This window comes from Dermacentor silvarum, chromosome 9 (genome assembly GCF_013339745.2).
Source record: "Dermacentor silvarum isolate Dsil-2018 chromosome 9, BIME_Dsil_1.4, whole genome shotgun sequence".
In the NCBI taxonomy this organism is placed as follows: domain Eukaryota; kingdom Metazoa; phylum Arthropoda; class Arachnida; order Ixodida; family Ixodidae; genus Dermacentor; species Dermacentor silvarum.
The window spans coordinates 119,917,230-119,931,898 of record NC_051162.1 but is presented as its reverse complement, the minus strand read 5'-3'; the positions used below and the strand labels follow the sequence as shown (position 1 = coordinate 119,931,898).

At 43.2% G+C, this 14,669-nt stretch overlaps 1 protein-coding gene across 1 annotated transcript; it reads right to left on the bottom strand.

The window, feature by feature from the left end:
* Nucleotides 1–4,761, bottom strand: LOC125939969 (uncharacterized). Its single transcript, XM_049655563.1, has one exon. It carries the CDS (start codon nucleotides 4,514–4,516, stop codon nucleotides 3,284–3,286), a length of 1,233 nt encoding a protein of 410 aa, XP_049511520.1. The 5' UTR covers nucleotides 4,517–4,761; the 3' UTR covers nucleotides 1–3,283.
* Between the last annotated feature and the right edge of the window lie 9,908 nt (nucleotides 4,762–14,669).

Sequence of the window (14,669 nt, the reverse complement as noted above, 5' to 3'; positions counted from 1 at the left end):
TTTAAAGAAATTATAGTCGTTTACTTACTTCAATAGAAGTGACTGGTAGGCTGCAACAAACCAAGATATGGGACTTACACATATAATATGCATTAAGGAAGTCAATCCTAGAAGCATGTGCGATACCTTGCTGTGTGGTATACACCTACATTAGGAACTACATAAATGCCAGGTATGTTGACATGATATACTTACTAAGTATCTATTATCACGGGGCTCTTCAATAAAGGCAAAATTGGAGGCACACTGTCTCATCAGCAGGCTATCTAGATCCATAGTGTAAGCATGCGAAGTCTACTAACCTACTACGAAGAAAGAAAGCTATACACATGTGCATTGTGCTTGCCAAGACCTTCTTTTATGATATGCTCGGATAAGACCAAGGACAATATGAAATCATAAAACAGAAATTAAAATGCGCTATCTTAAATACTTCAGTTATGGTGTACAACGAAGGAGTCGCAGGAGAATGGTGAAGTGATTAAAAGTAGCTGAATAAGGGGAGCAACAACTAAAACATGGCTCCTTCTTGAAATGTTGACTCAAGGCTGAGATTTTCCATGTTCAGGAACTGTTTAACACTTCGCTTATGGTATGAAAATGGCCCACAGAAAGCCCATAATACGGGAATGTTAAACATGGTCATAGCAAAAAAGATGGAAACCTTTTAAGAAGAGGACAGTGACGGTGTAATGCCATGCATCAGAAAAGAAAAAAAATCTGCAGAATGTACTTATAGCTCGTGCAGAACTAAGCTACCTGTAGCCATATAAAATCAAAGGACGAGGGCCCATCCTATTTCAAAAGATTTAATTGGGACTAAACCTACTACATTTAACACAGTTCTTGTTGACATTATCCTCTATTATGAGGTTTATTCGAACAATGTAGGCTATGATACATGCTACAAGTTTTATAACTGTCAATTCTGTATCTAACTCCGTAGTTAGTACTGTGCCTAAATGTAATTCTTCATAACTTAAGTCATTCATTCTTTTATACTTCTCAGAGACACTTCACTGGAGATGTGCCTTAATCACTGAAGAGGTAAGATGCTAACCATAGCAAGATGGTATATTGTTCTCCTTAAAAATTAGTGTTCACAAACCATTTTGTCAAATATAGTTAATTTCTGACTTGGGACACTAAAAAATTACATTAAATCAACCTAAACAGTTATCATTGTAGAAACCTTTAATTTTTTGTTTGGTGCTAGGATACGAGTTAGCTCTGAGGAAGTCATGACTGAAGCAGCCACACTTGCAACCGACACACTGTACAAACATTGAGACAACTGCCTAAATTCTTTGTCACATCCTCAAATATAACCCTATACATGTAAATGAATGCTAGTGCTTTACTTAAACTTATGGAGCCCTTGTGCTTAAACTTACTGATCCCAAATCATTCTGTATCCAGCAAGATAACTGCATATAGTTAGAATGCAGAAGGAAATGTGCATAATCTATGGCTACATCTTTTTTTTATCTTTCTGGCAGTGTTTCCTTTTGCACTTCCACTATAAATGAATACCATTTGCCCAGCATTCCACCATGCTGAAATATGTGTCAGTGGTCCAAGACAAGGAAAATGTAGCAAGCTCGTCTGAAAAAGCTCACCTCTTTCATTATGTGATTTTATATGAACCGTCATGGTACAGCTCCAAAAGACATTCTCCTCTCAAAAGAATGCCCATTTAAAAAAGACAAGGAATGTCATAGACTGGTCTTAAAACGACTTTTTGCTACAACTCAGTAATTTGGATTCAGCTATCGCAGTGTTGCTGTGAAGAATGGCATTCTCAACTCCATGGAATGTCCATTTATGGCCCGAGCCACAGCAATGTTGCCGTTAGACTGAAAGAAAAGTATTGAGATGGTTCTGCTGCGCAAAAAGAAAGAATCCTTTGAACAACAACATACCACTTACACGTCAAGTAAAAAAAACTTTTCATGCTGCTTTGAGCTCTTTTCTTTAGTTTCGTGATTTTACTTCAACAGTCTTGGAAACTTCTTGAAATATCTCAGTAAAATGTCCCTGCATGGTATGAAAGCACTCTCATTGCCTCCACTCTACAATTTCAGTTCAGCATTCATCATACTGCTCTATGAAATAGCCTCCATGTAACAAATTGTTCACTTATGGCCTAAGTCATAACTCGTGCATGCTGGACCGGCATAATTTTCGTTGCTTTTTAAAGTGACACAGCCGCACTCCACAAAACTGATTTCTCATTAGAATGGAATGTTTGTTAATATCGATGGTTTGTGAAGTGTCAGTTGTGAGCTAGATGGGATGAACTAGCTTTTGCTTTGTAATTTCAGTTGCACTTACATAGCCTTGGTGCAAAAAACAGCATTCTCCGTGCAATGGAGTGTCTGTTATTGGTTTAAATCATGGTGGAAATGCCACATGCTGGATTAAAAGAAACTACCACTGAATTGCCATTGCATGTCGGCATTCTCGACTGTTGGTAGCAAGTAGAAAATCAATAGAAACATTGTTGTTCCTACAGGATTACATCCACAAACGTCTTTTTACAGTGTAGCCTTTCTCAGGTGGGCAAGTTATACTAGTTAGGAAGTGAACTTTGCTAGCTGTGGTAGTTTGGCATTCAAGATGCACAAATGGTAAGACAGGATCTTCATCGTTTTCATTTAAATAAATTATCCAAACAATTTACTTATGAAAGCACAGACAGCTACAATAAAGGAACTATTTTTCCTTGAATGGCAATCAAACTCTGTAACTTCATTTTTATGCTCATCACAGTTGTTCAATGTAGTGAATGGTGACTTTATAAGGAGTTAATGCTGGTCACCGCTCATTGTGGTAACAGTGACCATAACAGAAGATCAATTTAATCAAATTGTGCTGTAGAAAGGGCTTTGCTTGGGGCAGCCTGACAGCCTTTGGGTTAAAGAAAGACTGTAGCAACTTGTAACAACAAAGAAGTTTCCAAAGTGACATCACATTCATGGATCCGGATATCATAAGAACAGAACTTCATAGCGATGACCCATGTTGGTAGACTCAGGACTAGCAAGACTTGTACCAGGGCGAGTTGATTCATTACAGCAAAAAAAAAAAAAAAAAAGAAGTCACGGGAAATAAACACATTTTGCAAGACATGCATCTGTGCAGTCATGTCATTATCTTTCACTGTCATCACTTGCTCTGTTTTACACTGCTAAATGTGAGATCCAGTGTTTAAGAGAAATACAAACGAAAGAGCAGGTCTCTCATACTTGGTCAACCAAGCACATTGCAGCTGGAACCTGTCTCAGTCATTGCTTTCTTCATGTTGGCCACCAGATGAAAGAGACATACTTAGCCGCAGTTGCAGGGTACCGTAGCTCCAGTACTGGCATCCCGCTAGTGCACTAACATGAAGTGGACCACCAACAGTAAAAGGAGGGTTCTCCGTGCGACCAGGCATCTGGAAAGAAGGCTCGCTTGCCATCATGGATGTGTTGAGGAAGAAGCGGACCTCCTTGGTCGAATCTTGCGGATGAATAACCGAGAGCGTCAGAGACTTGCGAAAGGGCCATTGCAGCGCCGAGTTGTTGGCAGCTGGACAGAGCTGGACCTTGAACCTCAGCACGAGGTCCTCCTTGTCTTTGTCGCTGGAGGATGTTGTCGGAGACACCAGCTTGCGCTCGCAGCGGACCCCGAGCCTCAAGGAGTAGCCGCAGACGTTCGACAGCGCGCTGTACACCTCCTCCGCGTACTCCGGAACCTGTCTGGCGAAGTAGCGAACCCTGCTGACCACGACGGCTAGCCCCTGTGGTCTCCACGTTGCCGAGAGGGATAGCAGACCGACGGAACGCAGGAGGCTGACTGCTGCGGTAATTAACTCAGACTTGGAGACGCCGGTGGCTTCCCTGCCGTGAATATGCTCGACGAGCGAGTTCAGTTTGGTCTCGAGGCTATACTGGAAGTCGGCGACCTCGGTGAGAGAGAGTCCGGGAAGCTTTTCGGAGTCGCCGGCCGGCTTCAAGACGCCAGACGCCTCAGCCGCCGTCACTCCGCCGCCTTCTTGAGATTGCAGGCCGTCGTCACGGTTAGCGCAAACATTTCGGTGATCGCGCATGCTGGACCTCGGTACTTCGGAGAGACAGCGATCGCAGGAGACGGTGTGGAATCGACACTTGTGGTAGTAGTGAGCCGGGAGATCACTTAGCGTCACCACGAAAGGACAGCCGTGCTTTGCGTTCCAGCACTTGACCCGCATGCTTTCCAGTTCCTGCGGCTGTGTGGAGAGCCACTTGACCTCACCTTCGGCATAGGCTGCGTCGTCGATCGGGCAGCGCTGGCCGCTTTCGAGCGACGCCATGTAGCACTGCTCGCAAAGCACATGCGAGCAGCCCAACTGCGCCGTTCCCCTCGGCAACACCAGACACGACGCGCAGATTTTGTCGACGTCGACGGACTCTTCGAACTCAGTTGGCCTCCAGTCGTACTCGCACGAAAAGCCACTTAAAGTGTAGCGCGCTGGGCGCTGACCCGTAGCCATTATGACTCACGAAGCCCGAGTTTCGATCCAAATTGGTAGTGTTGACAGCGGCGAACGAAACGAACGGTTGGCCTAGATGCGCAGGAATGGGCGTGGATGGGCTCCCTTCACGAGAGCGAGTGCCGATTGACGCCGGTTCAGGTCGATGACACGAATGACACGATGTAAACACTGTCTAGAGTGACACAGATGCTTACGCGACGGGACGAGACGGCAGCTTTCGACGTGTTCTAGAAAAAAACTGGATTCGGATCCAGTCGGCTTGCCATCGTCTTCTCTCACTGTCGCGCTTGTATTTCTCTTCAATTGAATCCTCATTAATGGCTTTGCAACCTACACAAGTTATTACACAAAATACGTTTTAAATATTAAAATAACTCAATATTATAAAGAGCGATCAATGTTAACTGGCCAAAGGCTAATGCTAGATGCGCGTCTGCTGAGAAATTGGGTTACGACGAACCGCATTAAATTCACAAACATTGCTGCCTGTTCAGCAGCTTTCGCGTGAAAGCGGTGTAGTACGTTGCTCAGTTGAATATTTCAGTCTACTGGACGAGGTGTCCCAGTATCTCTTACAGATAAAAACATTTTCGTGTCGTATACTTTCATCATAGCAGTGATAAAAAAATTTGTTTCAATTAGCTCGGTTATTCATTAAGAATATGACTGTTTCAAACAAACAAAAAAAAAGGAAATATTCCGTACGCAAAACGCTGTGCAAAATGATGGTCTTAAGACGCATATCTACTTGAATAAAGGAAATCGCACTAGACGATCGGTGCGAGTTGATAGCAGAGATTGGATGTCGCTATGAAGGTATGTGCATAAGTAGAGCTTGGTTATTCCTTTCCTGTGCGAGCAGATATATAACGTGCACGCTCATGATCTTGTTTAACAAGCCTTGTAGAGCTGGGAACAGATAGTTAACAAAGTACTCAGTTTTCTCGCCTCTTCGAGTACTACGTGAACTGGCGTCTGGTCGGCGTCTTACGCTGCCTAGCAGGCTTTTACGGAACCCTGACATTACCGGTTACGGTTGCATACACTAGGTGTCGCTATGGTCCTACGCGCTTCAAAGAAGCGTTGGTTTCGTCTCTTTTTTTCTTTACTATTTCTTTATTCTTTTCGCGTAGTACAGTTTGTTTTGCGAGGAAGCCGTGTGCCCTGTGTACGTACTGGTACCTACTCGGATTTGATTAATCAAATACCTGTGCAATGTCCTTACAGTTCCTAATGTTCTTCCGTGCCACGAAACAGAAGCAGGGAAAAAAAGATGCAGGTTCTCCCGTAATATAGAGTAGATCTAAGCATGAAATGACTACCATATGGCGTCTTTTGGTGCCTGTGGTGTCGCCGCGTTCAACCGCTTTCCTCCTTCCAACAGTGCAGCGCGCTCAGCGTCTGTCGCTACTATTTCTTCGTGTCGCGGGCCGATCACGGCTCACGGACCGCTGGCGTTCAAGAGAGCACATACAACCTCTATATCTGCCTTTTGAACGTCGCTATTGGAAATGACAAATAAAACTTGAGCGTACTAGAGGTTGCAGCTTGAGTGATATTGTGAACAAACATTAGGAAGAAATCGCAAGCAATATTTTTGTAAGTTGTTTGAGAAGTATCTAGTGTATGTAATGCGGTCCTGTACAGAGAGTTGGGGGCCAGAGACCGCATTTTCCTAACTTTTGACTGGTTGCCCGGATGATCTCGTTTTGTTCTCGCACCGATGCACGGATGTTCTCGTTTGAGTGCCCGGATAAAGGCTCTGGCTTTTGGCTCAAGGTCACTTGAAGGTCGCCGACAACGGGAGCTAAAAGCATTTCATTCTTAAAAGTGCTACTTTCCTTCGACTCGTTACTCACTGTCAACGTCTAACATGTGATGCCTCGCCAGCTGCACGCTCATTTCTGTCAAATACTTCTTTTAGGCATTTTAGACATAATATTACCGGCAGTCCTACTGCCGGTAATATATATATATATATATATATATATATATATATATATATATATATATATAAGAGAAGCACAACTTCGCGGTTATCTTAGGTTCATTTACCCAACAGTTTCGGTCGGTGGACCGACCTTTTTCGCTTGGCCAATTGACAAATCCAGTTACTACTATATATATATATATATATATATATATATATATATATATATATATATATGTTTCCATGTAGCCTTATGTTTACAACATCATCTCGCAGCTTCTCAAATATTGTTCTCGAACTCTTTGGCCCCACTGATAGTCCTTGGACCATTAAAAACCATGCATCATCATCGGAATACCTGTCAATTAAACGCTTAATCTGTGAAACGAATGGGAAAGATGGTCCATATGAGGTTCGCAGGAACGAAGTTAAATGTCTGATTGCGGAATCATGGCGTTGCCTGCGTATTTGACTTGACGTTGCATGCGTATTTATAATTGCCGTAAATTTTTGTAAATATAATAAGCGCTTAAAGCAGTTGAGAAAGGTCTAAGCATTGCTTATCCGAAAGTTACGGGTTGCAAGCAGCCGGCAGTAAAAGGAACGCCAAATTGTATACAGAATAGGGAGCTTTTCATTTTCCGCACCCACAGTTACGGGATGGAAGCTGCCGTGCTTACAAAGGAACGCAAATGAAGAGAGTACAAGAGAACGCATAGGTCTTACAGCGGAGTATGGATTTTTGCATGCGCGAAGCAGCTCGGATAAAAAAAAATGCACTTGCAAAAAAAAATTAAAAAAAAAAACGCGAGCAGGGTCATGCAGCGCGGTTTACGCTATACGACACTTAGTTGCGCTATGTCTGATTTACGCTATACGACACTTAGTTGCGCTATGTCTAAAACTCCCTAATCTCCTTTCATCAGTCACAAGAATATTACTGTTTCTCCATTTGCGAAATCTCGCGCTTGTTCTACTACAATGTATATTTTTTAGGCTACTACTACAAAACTCGCCGTAACCGTAAACACGTGCAAACGGAGAACAAGTAGCTCCCGTTGCTGGAGAAACTCGATCGTCGTTCCTCATGTAACTTCAATGGCGAGTGATCTTAATTTCGTCAATGTGATACGTACACTGTGACAAACAAAGTAGATGCACTCGATTTCCTTGTCATTAGCTTGCTTCTTTTTTTCGTAAGTGATGGCCCAAGCCTTTTAAATCATGAAAAAATACCGTAAAGCATCGCAGCGCCCTAAATAATTTACTACAGTGCTCGTTTTTACGAACCAGGTGCGGTTTCGGTATGTATCTACTGGGTGGATGTGTTAAGCAATGCCTCTGAGATCGGTAGCGCATGCACTCGTCAATCACGGAGGCCATGTATCAAGAAACATTAGCTCGCATTGTTTCTGCAAAGGCTGTGGTTGCCACACGTGAACAAAGCCAGAAAGCACGCGCGCACTACGTTTGTCTATATTTTATGAGCAACATCATCCTACATTGCTTTGATGAAATAAAAATTTTATTTCACATGACACCGATGCCTCCTCATAAAGACTTCACTGCGAGTCTGCGCACCTTAATAAAATGTGCTACAATTCTTTGGCCAATTTTGCTTCTTTTGTGTTACATACGTTGAAAAGCAGTAATTAAAGCAATAACTTGGTGAAAGACCAGCTCGGAAGATTACACTTATGGCAGTGTGACAACACCAGAGAACCAACGTGGTTTGAAAAACAAGCTACTAATCAGTAAATCATGCATACAAAGTTGAGTCATGAACAAAATTTACGCTAGAAATGCGCAAACTATACTCCGTTTAAGACATATATAGCATTTAATGCCGTGGAGTGATGAGTACAAACTTTACTGAAAATAAATAATTAAAAGAAGGCACGGCTAGCAAGACTTCTTGCAGTAGCTGCGTTCACACCAAGAAATAGTTCAGCACTTCTTACCAGCAATTATGGGGAATTGTTTTTTATTAAGGATCAAAAATGAAAGAAAGCATGTGTTCAACCTTAATAATGAACAAACTGCGTAAATGACTGTTAATACGTTGTTTTATATTATTTTGGTTTTAACAGCAGAGCCGATTGAGGGCGAGGTTGAACCGTGCCGAGCGTTGATCAGTAGTGAGAGCAGAGCGAGGAGGTGCAGAGAGAGAGAGAGAGAGAGAGAGAAAGACAGACAGAGAGCGAGAGAAATAAAGAAATTAATAAAACAAAATGAACTTTCTTGGCGAGGCGGGATGCGAACCCGCGGACCCATGGTCCGAAGGCGATGGTCATAACCACTGCGCTATTTTTTTCTTTATTTCCAGACATTCGGCAAACACATTAATACAAACTACTGCATCAGCTGACAATATTCACTTTCCCACCCCTCATCTTTTAGCTTGCGGTTGAGATTACAAAACTTTCATTTTGACAAGAGCATCCATCAAGATCAGTCGTCCATCGCCACAACCTAATTTCAGAAACACTTCCCGAAGTTTACTCAGATTTTCAGTAAAGTAAGAGTTTACTGTTCCCGTATTAATACCACAATTCCTTACAGCCATGCGGTTTCTCCAGATGCTGTGAAGGCCGAGGAGAAAGAACATGTCATAAGGTATACTGTCTTGCCCTGTAGTTAAGTAACTAATACCATGTGGCGTTAACGGTAATTCCTTTTTAATAGTTCTTTGCATAATATCCCAAAAGAAGACCGCACTCCAAGAATCTAGAAACACGTGTTCTATGGATTCTGGTTTCTTGCAAAGTAAACGTTTGCAGAACATGCATTTATGGGAACCATATGGTTGCATCTTACCATAGCAACACATCTTGCTATGGGCGAGAGAAAGAGAAAATGAGAGAGAGCGAGAGACAGAGAGAGAAAGAAAGAGAGACATGGAGAGAATGAAATTAAAAAATATATAAACTTTCTTGGTCAGGCGGGATTTCAACCCCGGTACTCACGGTTCGAAAGAGAGCGTCATACCCACTACGCTATACACACACGGTTGCAAAGCTCCGCTGTTTCATCAGATTTCACAAGCGGGGAACTGGCGTAATTTTTTTTTCTTTTCCTTTCCGTTCTTTTTATTTGTAGTGCCTCGTGCAACCTCAGGAGCAAGCTCGCGCTGGGCTCTCGTGAGCATGTGCGACTTGGAAACCCGACCACCAAACGCGCAGAGTTGTACACATTCATTGCAGAACTTCTTGCGTACCTTCCTCACTGTTGCATGGTAAGTATAAACAGAGTATAGATATGTCGCGTGATAATAAGAGCAGATTTACATATATTTGCGGTGGACAATTTTTATTTTTATTTCTAAATGAACTATCTAACAAATTAAACTATTAAACATGTAACGGTTGTGCTTCATGATTGCTGCAGGACGTCGGCAAATTTCGCTCAGTGTCATGCCTTGACGCTAAGGCCGATGACCCCAGTTCCGGCCTTTCAAGACCAGCTTTAGTGTCACATTAAAATATCTCTTGTTTTTCTATCTTGTACTTACAAAGTGTCAGCCGTCTACGTGTGAGAAGCACGTGGTAGAGGCTCTACAACTTTGGAAGTACATTTCAGTACTCCTTTAGTTATGACCTGAGCAGGTACTCACACGTGAAGGTGTATTACCGCTATGCAGGCACACCTACTAATTGGCGCGTGCACTACAATAAAAACGACTCATTTGACCAGCGGAGTTTATTCTATGCAGAACCTGCAGGTGGATCTAGTCGTCCCAGCGAATGTGAGTACTGTGTTTGCAAGCAGTACATAACTGAAAAAGGTTTAAAGTTCGAAACGCCCGAATGCCTACTAGATGTGATGGCTTGTACGTTAGCCTGATTTCGAGATTGCCCGTATGAAAATAAGATTACGTCTGCGACAGTTCTTATTATTTTATTTGTTTTATGTGGTATAAGCGTTGACGTCTATCATCGTCACACACTTCTCGAAGGAATGTGACCCTGAAAGCGTTAAGGAATATGTAGTGCTCCGCTGTGGACCGAAAATAGCCCAATATTACGCTTTATAATAGATGTCCTGAAAATGAAGAGCTAGGAAGAGCTAGGATTAGGAAGACCGGATTTGCTACCTCCCGACAGAGTATTCTTCCGGATAAATCATACTTATGCCTTAATACCCTATTCATCCAGAGTTGCTGTCTTTAAACATTCTTTCTTAGTAAAAACAACTGCTGATTGGAATAAACTGAACTCAGAGGCGTTTCCAACTGCTAATTCTGTTGATTCGCTTGAAAGAAATTCGCAAGTGTTGTTTCACTGAGGTATGAATGTAAATGCATATTGTACTTTCTTAACTGTTTGTAACTACGAATAATTATTTGTGTGCTTGCCATTTTTTTAGTTTTATCTCCGCTCTGTAACAGCCTGGAAAAGGCTCATGGTATGGACAAAAAAAAAGATATTCGGAAACTAAAAACGTGCCCAGTTTCACCATCGCATTTATTCCTGGGGTAGCATGAAGAAACTGTTAGGGAAAATATGAATCTAAGTCATCTATACTTTATGCATGCTTGGGAGTCATCCGCGCGACACAGAATTGTCGACCATTATCGTTTCCTTATTCAACGTCGCACTCGTACGTGTACGTATATATCTGTCGCTCAATAATGGTGGTATCTTATAATGGGACATTACTGCCACTAGCCATGTTACGCAGTATATCTGGAGCAAATAGGGCTTTTCAAAAACTCTCAAACATTAAGTTACAGCAGCCACACGACCTGGGATTTTAAGCGTAATGTTTGCCCAAACAGATACGTATTGTAACGCGTGATACATAACGCATGCATGTTGTAACGTATGAAATTTCAGGTACTAGATTAAGACGGCGCAATTTTGACAGATCATATGTATTATGCAAGGTAGAACGTGACCGTTATTCCTGGAATACCTGTTGTAGGACTGTAAATTTGAGTATGTGCCTAAAAACTTGAGTTATCGCCTTTGGGCATCAACGTTCGAATAGTCGAATTGTGCAGTCAATCGTTGATACCATGCGGCGATGCCTTAAGCCTTGATTGATCTCATTTCTTCGTTCATATCGTGTTGTCTAGTTTGATCCATTTTGCCGATAACTCTGTATGAGCTTCTGCGCACCGTAAATCGTGGTGCTATGGCGTTGGTTCAATTGATCCGGCAACACCCGACTGCATTACACTGCTCAAGTGCTCACACATAAAATGCTTAATAATAGGTGCAAGCTTGACTGCCACGGCCTCCAACTTTGTAACGAACAGGCACAAAGAAACATTGCTTGAATACGATAGCTAAAATTGTGCAAGAAACTTAAATCAAATTCTGAAGTTTTACGTACACAAACCAAAATTTGCAAGCTCGTCATGATGTGTTGAGTCATCTTGACGATGACTCAATATTGGCCACCAAGAGTGAGCAAGAAGACACAGGAATGACCTAATTGTGCACTCTAGCTGTAAAGCTAAAATTTGAAAAGTTCTAGCAAAAATTTTGACTGCACAATCTGAGCTTTGCCCAACTACCTTTAACAGGAAACACATTTGCTGCAGAAAAATTTGTTATAACTTATTTATAATTCTCCTTAATAACATCGATGCAACTACTGCGACATCTTGTGAAATGAAAAACTGTCATGCATCCTAGTTCATGCACGAAGAAGTCTACAAAAGGTGACCCCTAGCAATTTCTCATAAAGGAAGCTTCAAATATGAAGAAAAATATTGCCCTGGTCCTTGGTGATCGAACGGAAGATCAACGGAAGACTTCCCCCCTTTTGCGGACTTCCACGGAACTCATTTTACAGCAATAACTTTTAAACATTCAATATGTGTCTGCACCCGTAAAAGCTATAGCTTCCACTTCTTTTGCCCGTTTTGTACTAACCGTTTGCTGTAGTGAAAAAAAGGATGAAGCTACGCTATTCGAATTTCAACAAAGCGTTTTGAAAGCGAGTATATCAATTTCGTAGTAATGTACTTAACGATTCTCCTCTAAGAGTATATCTGACTTGTAACGTGAAAGTAACTTATAACAAGTAACCTTTTTGTGTTATTGTTATTCTACTTAAAATGCAAAAATTATTACTCTGCTCAGTTGTATTCCTGCGGGGATCTAATAACTTACTTCTTGCAGTGCTTTTCATATTCCTGGCCGTTTGGTATGCACGCGCGCTTCCCGAAATGTTTGCAGGAATTGCTTACAGAGGGGAAACAAAGAAAACACGATGTGAAAGTGCGCCCCACTGATCGAGGATGTGAATGAATGAATAAACCTTATTGTATGAAGAGACTCCGTGTGGTTAATCTCCTGTAGAGCCCCACTGGCCGCGGCGGCTCGCCAGGCCTGGTCCAGGGTCACCAGTTGGCTTCCCAGTGCCAGCTCGGAAAGCCATGCCTCCCAAGACTACGTTGTGAGTGTGATGAGCGCTCACCAGCCTGGATAGTGCCTGGGCTGGGCGCTCTGTACACTGGTAAGTAATCTATATCAGTGTGGCTGGTGTGGTTGTTGCACCAGGGGAATACCCTGGTTGTGTATACCTCTGGAAAGATCGCGTGCAGTGTCGATATGTGCGGGTATGTGTTGGTTTGAAGGCGGTGCCACTCCCTGGCTTGTTGGCTGCTTAGCTCGGGATGTGGAGGAGCGCACTTCCGTCTGGTCAGGCGTTGGTCCTCCAAAACCTGCCTGCTCGTGATGAGTTCTTCGTGAGGGGCCTCAAAGAGGGTTCTGCGGCTCGGCCAGCAAGTCCGCGTCCTCGTTGCCTTCCAGGCCCGTGTGCCCTGGGCACCAGACGACCCCATGGTCCCCAGTCAGTGTGGGTGATGCAATACAGCCTCATTTGTGTGTGCTAAAAGAAGTCACAGTGATAGCGACTTCCTTAATATGTGGAAAAACTTCAGCAAAATATGTAATAAAACTGCACTTAGTAGCTGCGCAACACAGACTCCATTTTGTTCTATATCACACTTCTTCTTTATTCTCTTCAAGTTGTATGGTTTTTTTCTCACAACTGTTTTGTCGAACAGATAAAATGGAATTTCGAACTTGGTTGTCGCCGGTGGATATCCTCCCAAGCAGACCACTTCGGGGTAGAGTTGAGGTATTACACTGTCTTTCTTCAGCATCCGTAGGTGTCTTCTTTTTGTTCAGACTCTGTTTGGTCAGCCTCTTGATCAACAGACACCGTATCGTCCCAATAAATATTCAGTCTCAACAACTTCATGTCCGGACGATATAGGAGGAAGTCGTACTCCACAGAATCTAAAACTAATGCGACCACCATTAAAGTGCCAGCAAGTGCAAACCTGAATAATTAAAAGGATGATAGTGAATAAATCCTTTGAAAAGGGCTCCGTTGCCGGCCTCGCCACGTTGTTATTCTGTAAAATGCTCCCGAGGATCGTTGTTGGGTTCTTCTGCCAGCGTCTGACACTTCTGCTTCGTCGCCGTTTCACGGTGAAGCCACAGGAAGTTCGTTTGCACGTTGTTAAAGACTTATTGTTAAAGACTGCAGGACGAAGGCCTCTCCCTGCGATCTCCAATTACCCCTGTCTTGCGCTAGCTGATTCCAACTTGCGCCTGAAAATTTCTCAACTTCGTCACCCCACCTAGTTTCCTGCCGTCCTCGACTGCGCTTCCACTCTCCTGGTAGCCATTCTGTAACTCTAATGGTCCACCGGTTATCCTTCCGATGCATTGCATGGCCTGCCAACTCAATTTTTTTATCTCCACACGGCTCTGACCTTTATGCGCCGTCCATTCGCCGCTCAGTTTCCGTCGACGCGATAGACCGCACGTACCTTCGCCCGCTGCTTGCTGCCAGCGTTTTGACAGTCGTTGTCTGCAGTCATTCAGTGTGATCTATTCATGTTTGTTTGTGCGCGCTCACACCACGCTTGTTCAATCAGTTAGTAATAGTCGGGCCACATTTTCCAACGCACGCTACACATGCAATGCTGCCCGGGTCGGCTGTGCAGCGCTACAGGTGTGTCCCTTCGCACGCGCTGCCCACGGGAAGCGCTTCTCATCAACACCACCGTTTCACACGCGCCTTCTCGTGGTCATCGAGTCTCTCTTCATATCGGTCTACTTGCGCCGCAGCACACCTGCTTACTTAATCAGCTCATGTTTACTACAATTCATATTGCTACCAAAGCCACTCACCTTACTTCGTATGACATTGCTGTGTTGCTATCGCTTCGCCCTTAGGGCGAAACTGTGACAT

Coding starts and splice junctions, on each gene's coding strand:
- LOC125939969 (XM_049655563.1), bottom strand. CDS start 4,516: ATGGCTACGGGTCAGCGCCCAGCGCGCTACACTTTAAGTGGCTTTTCG.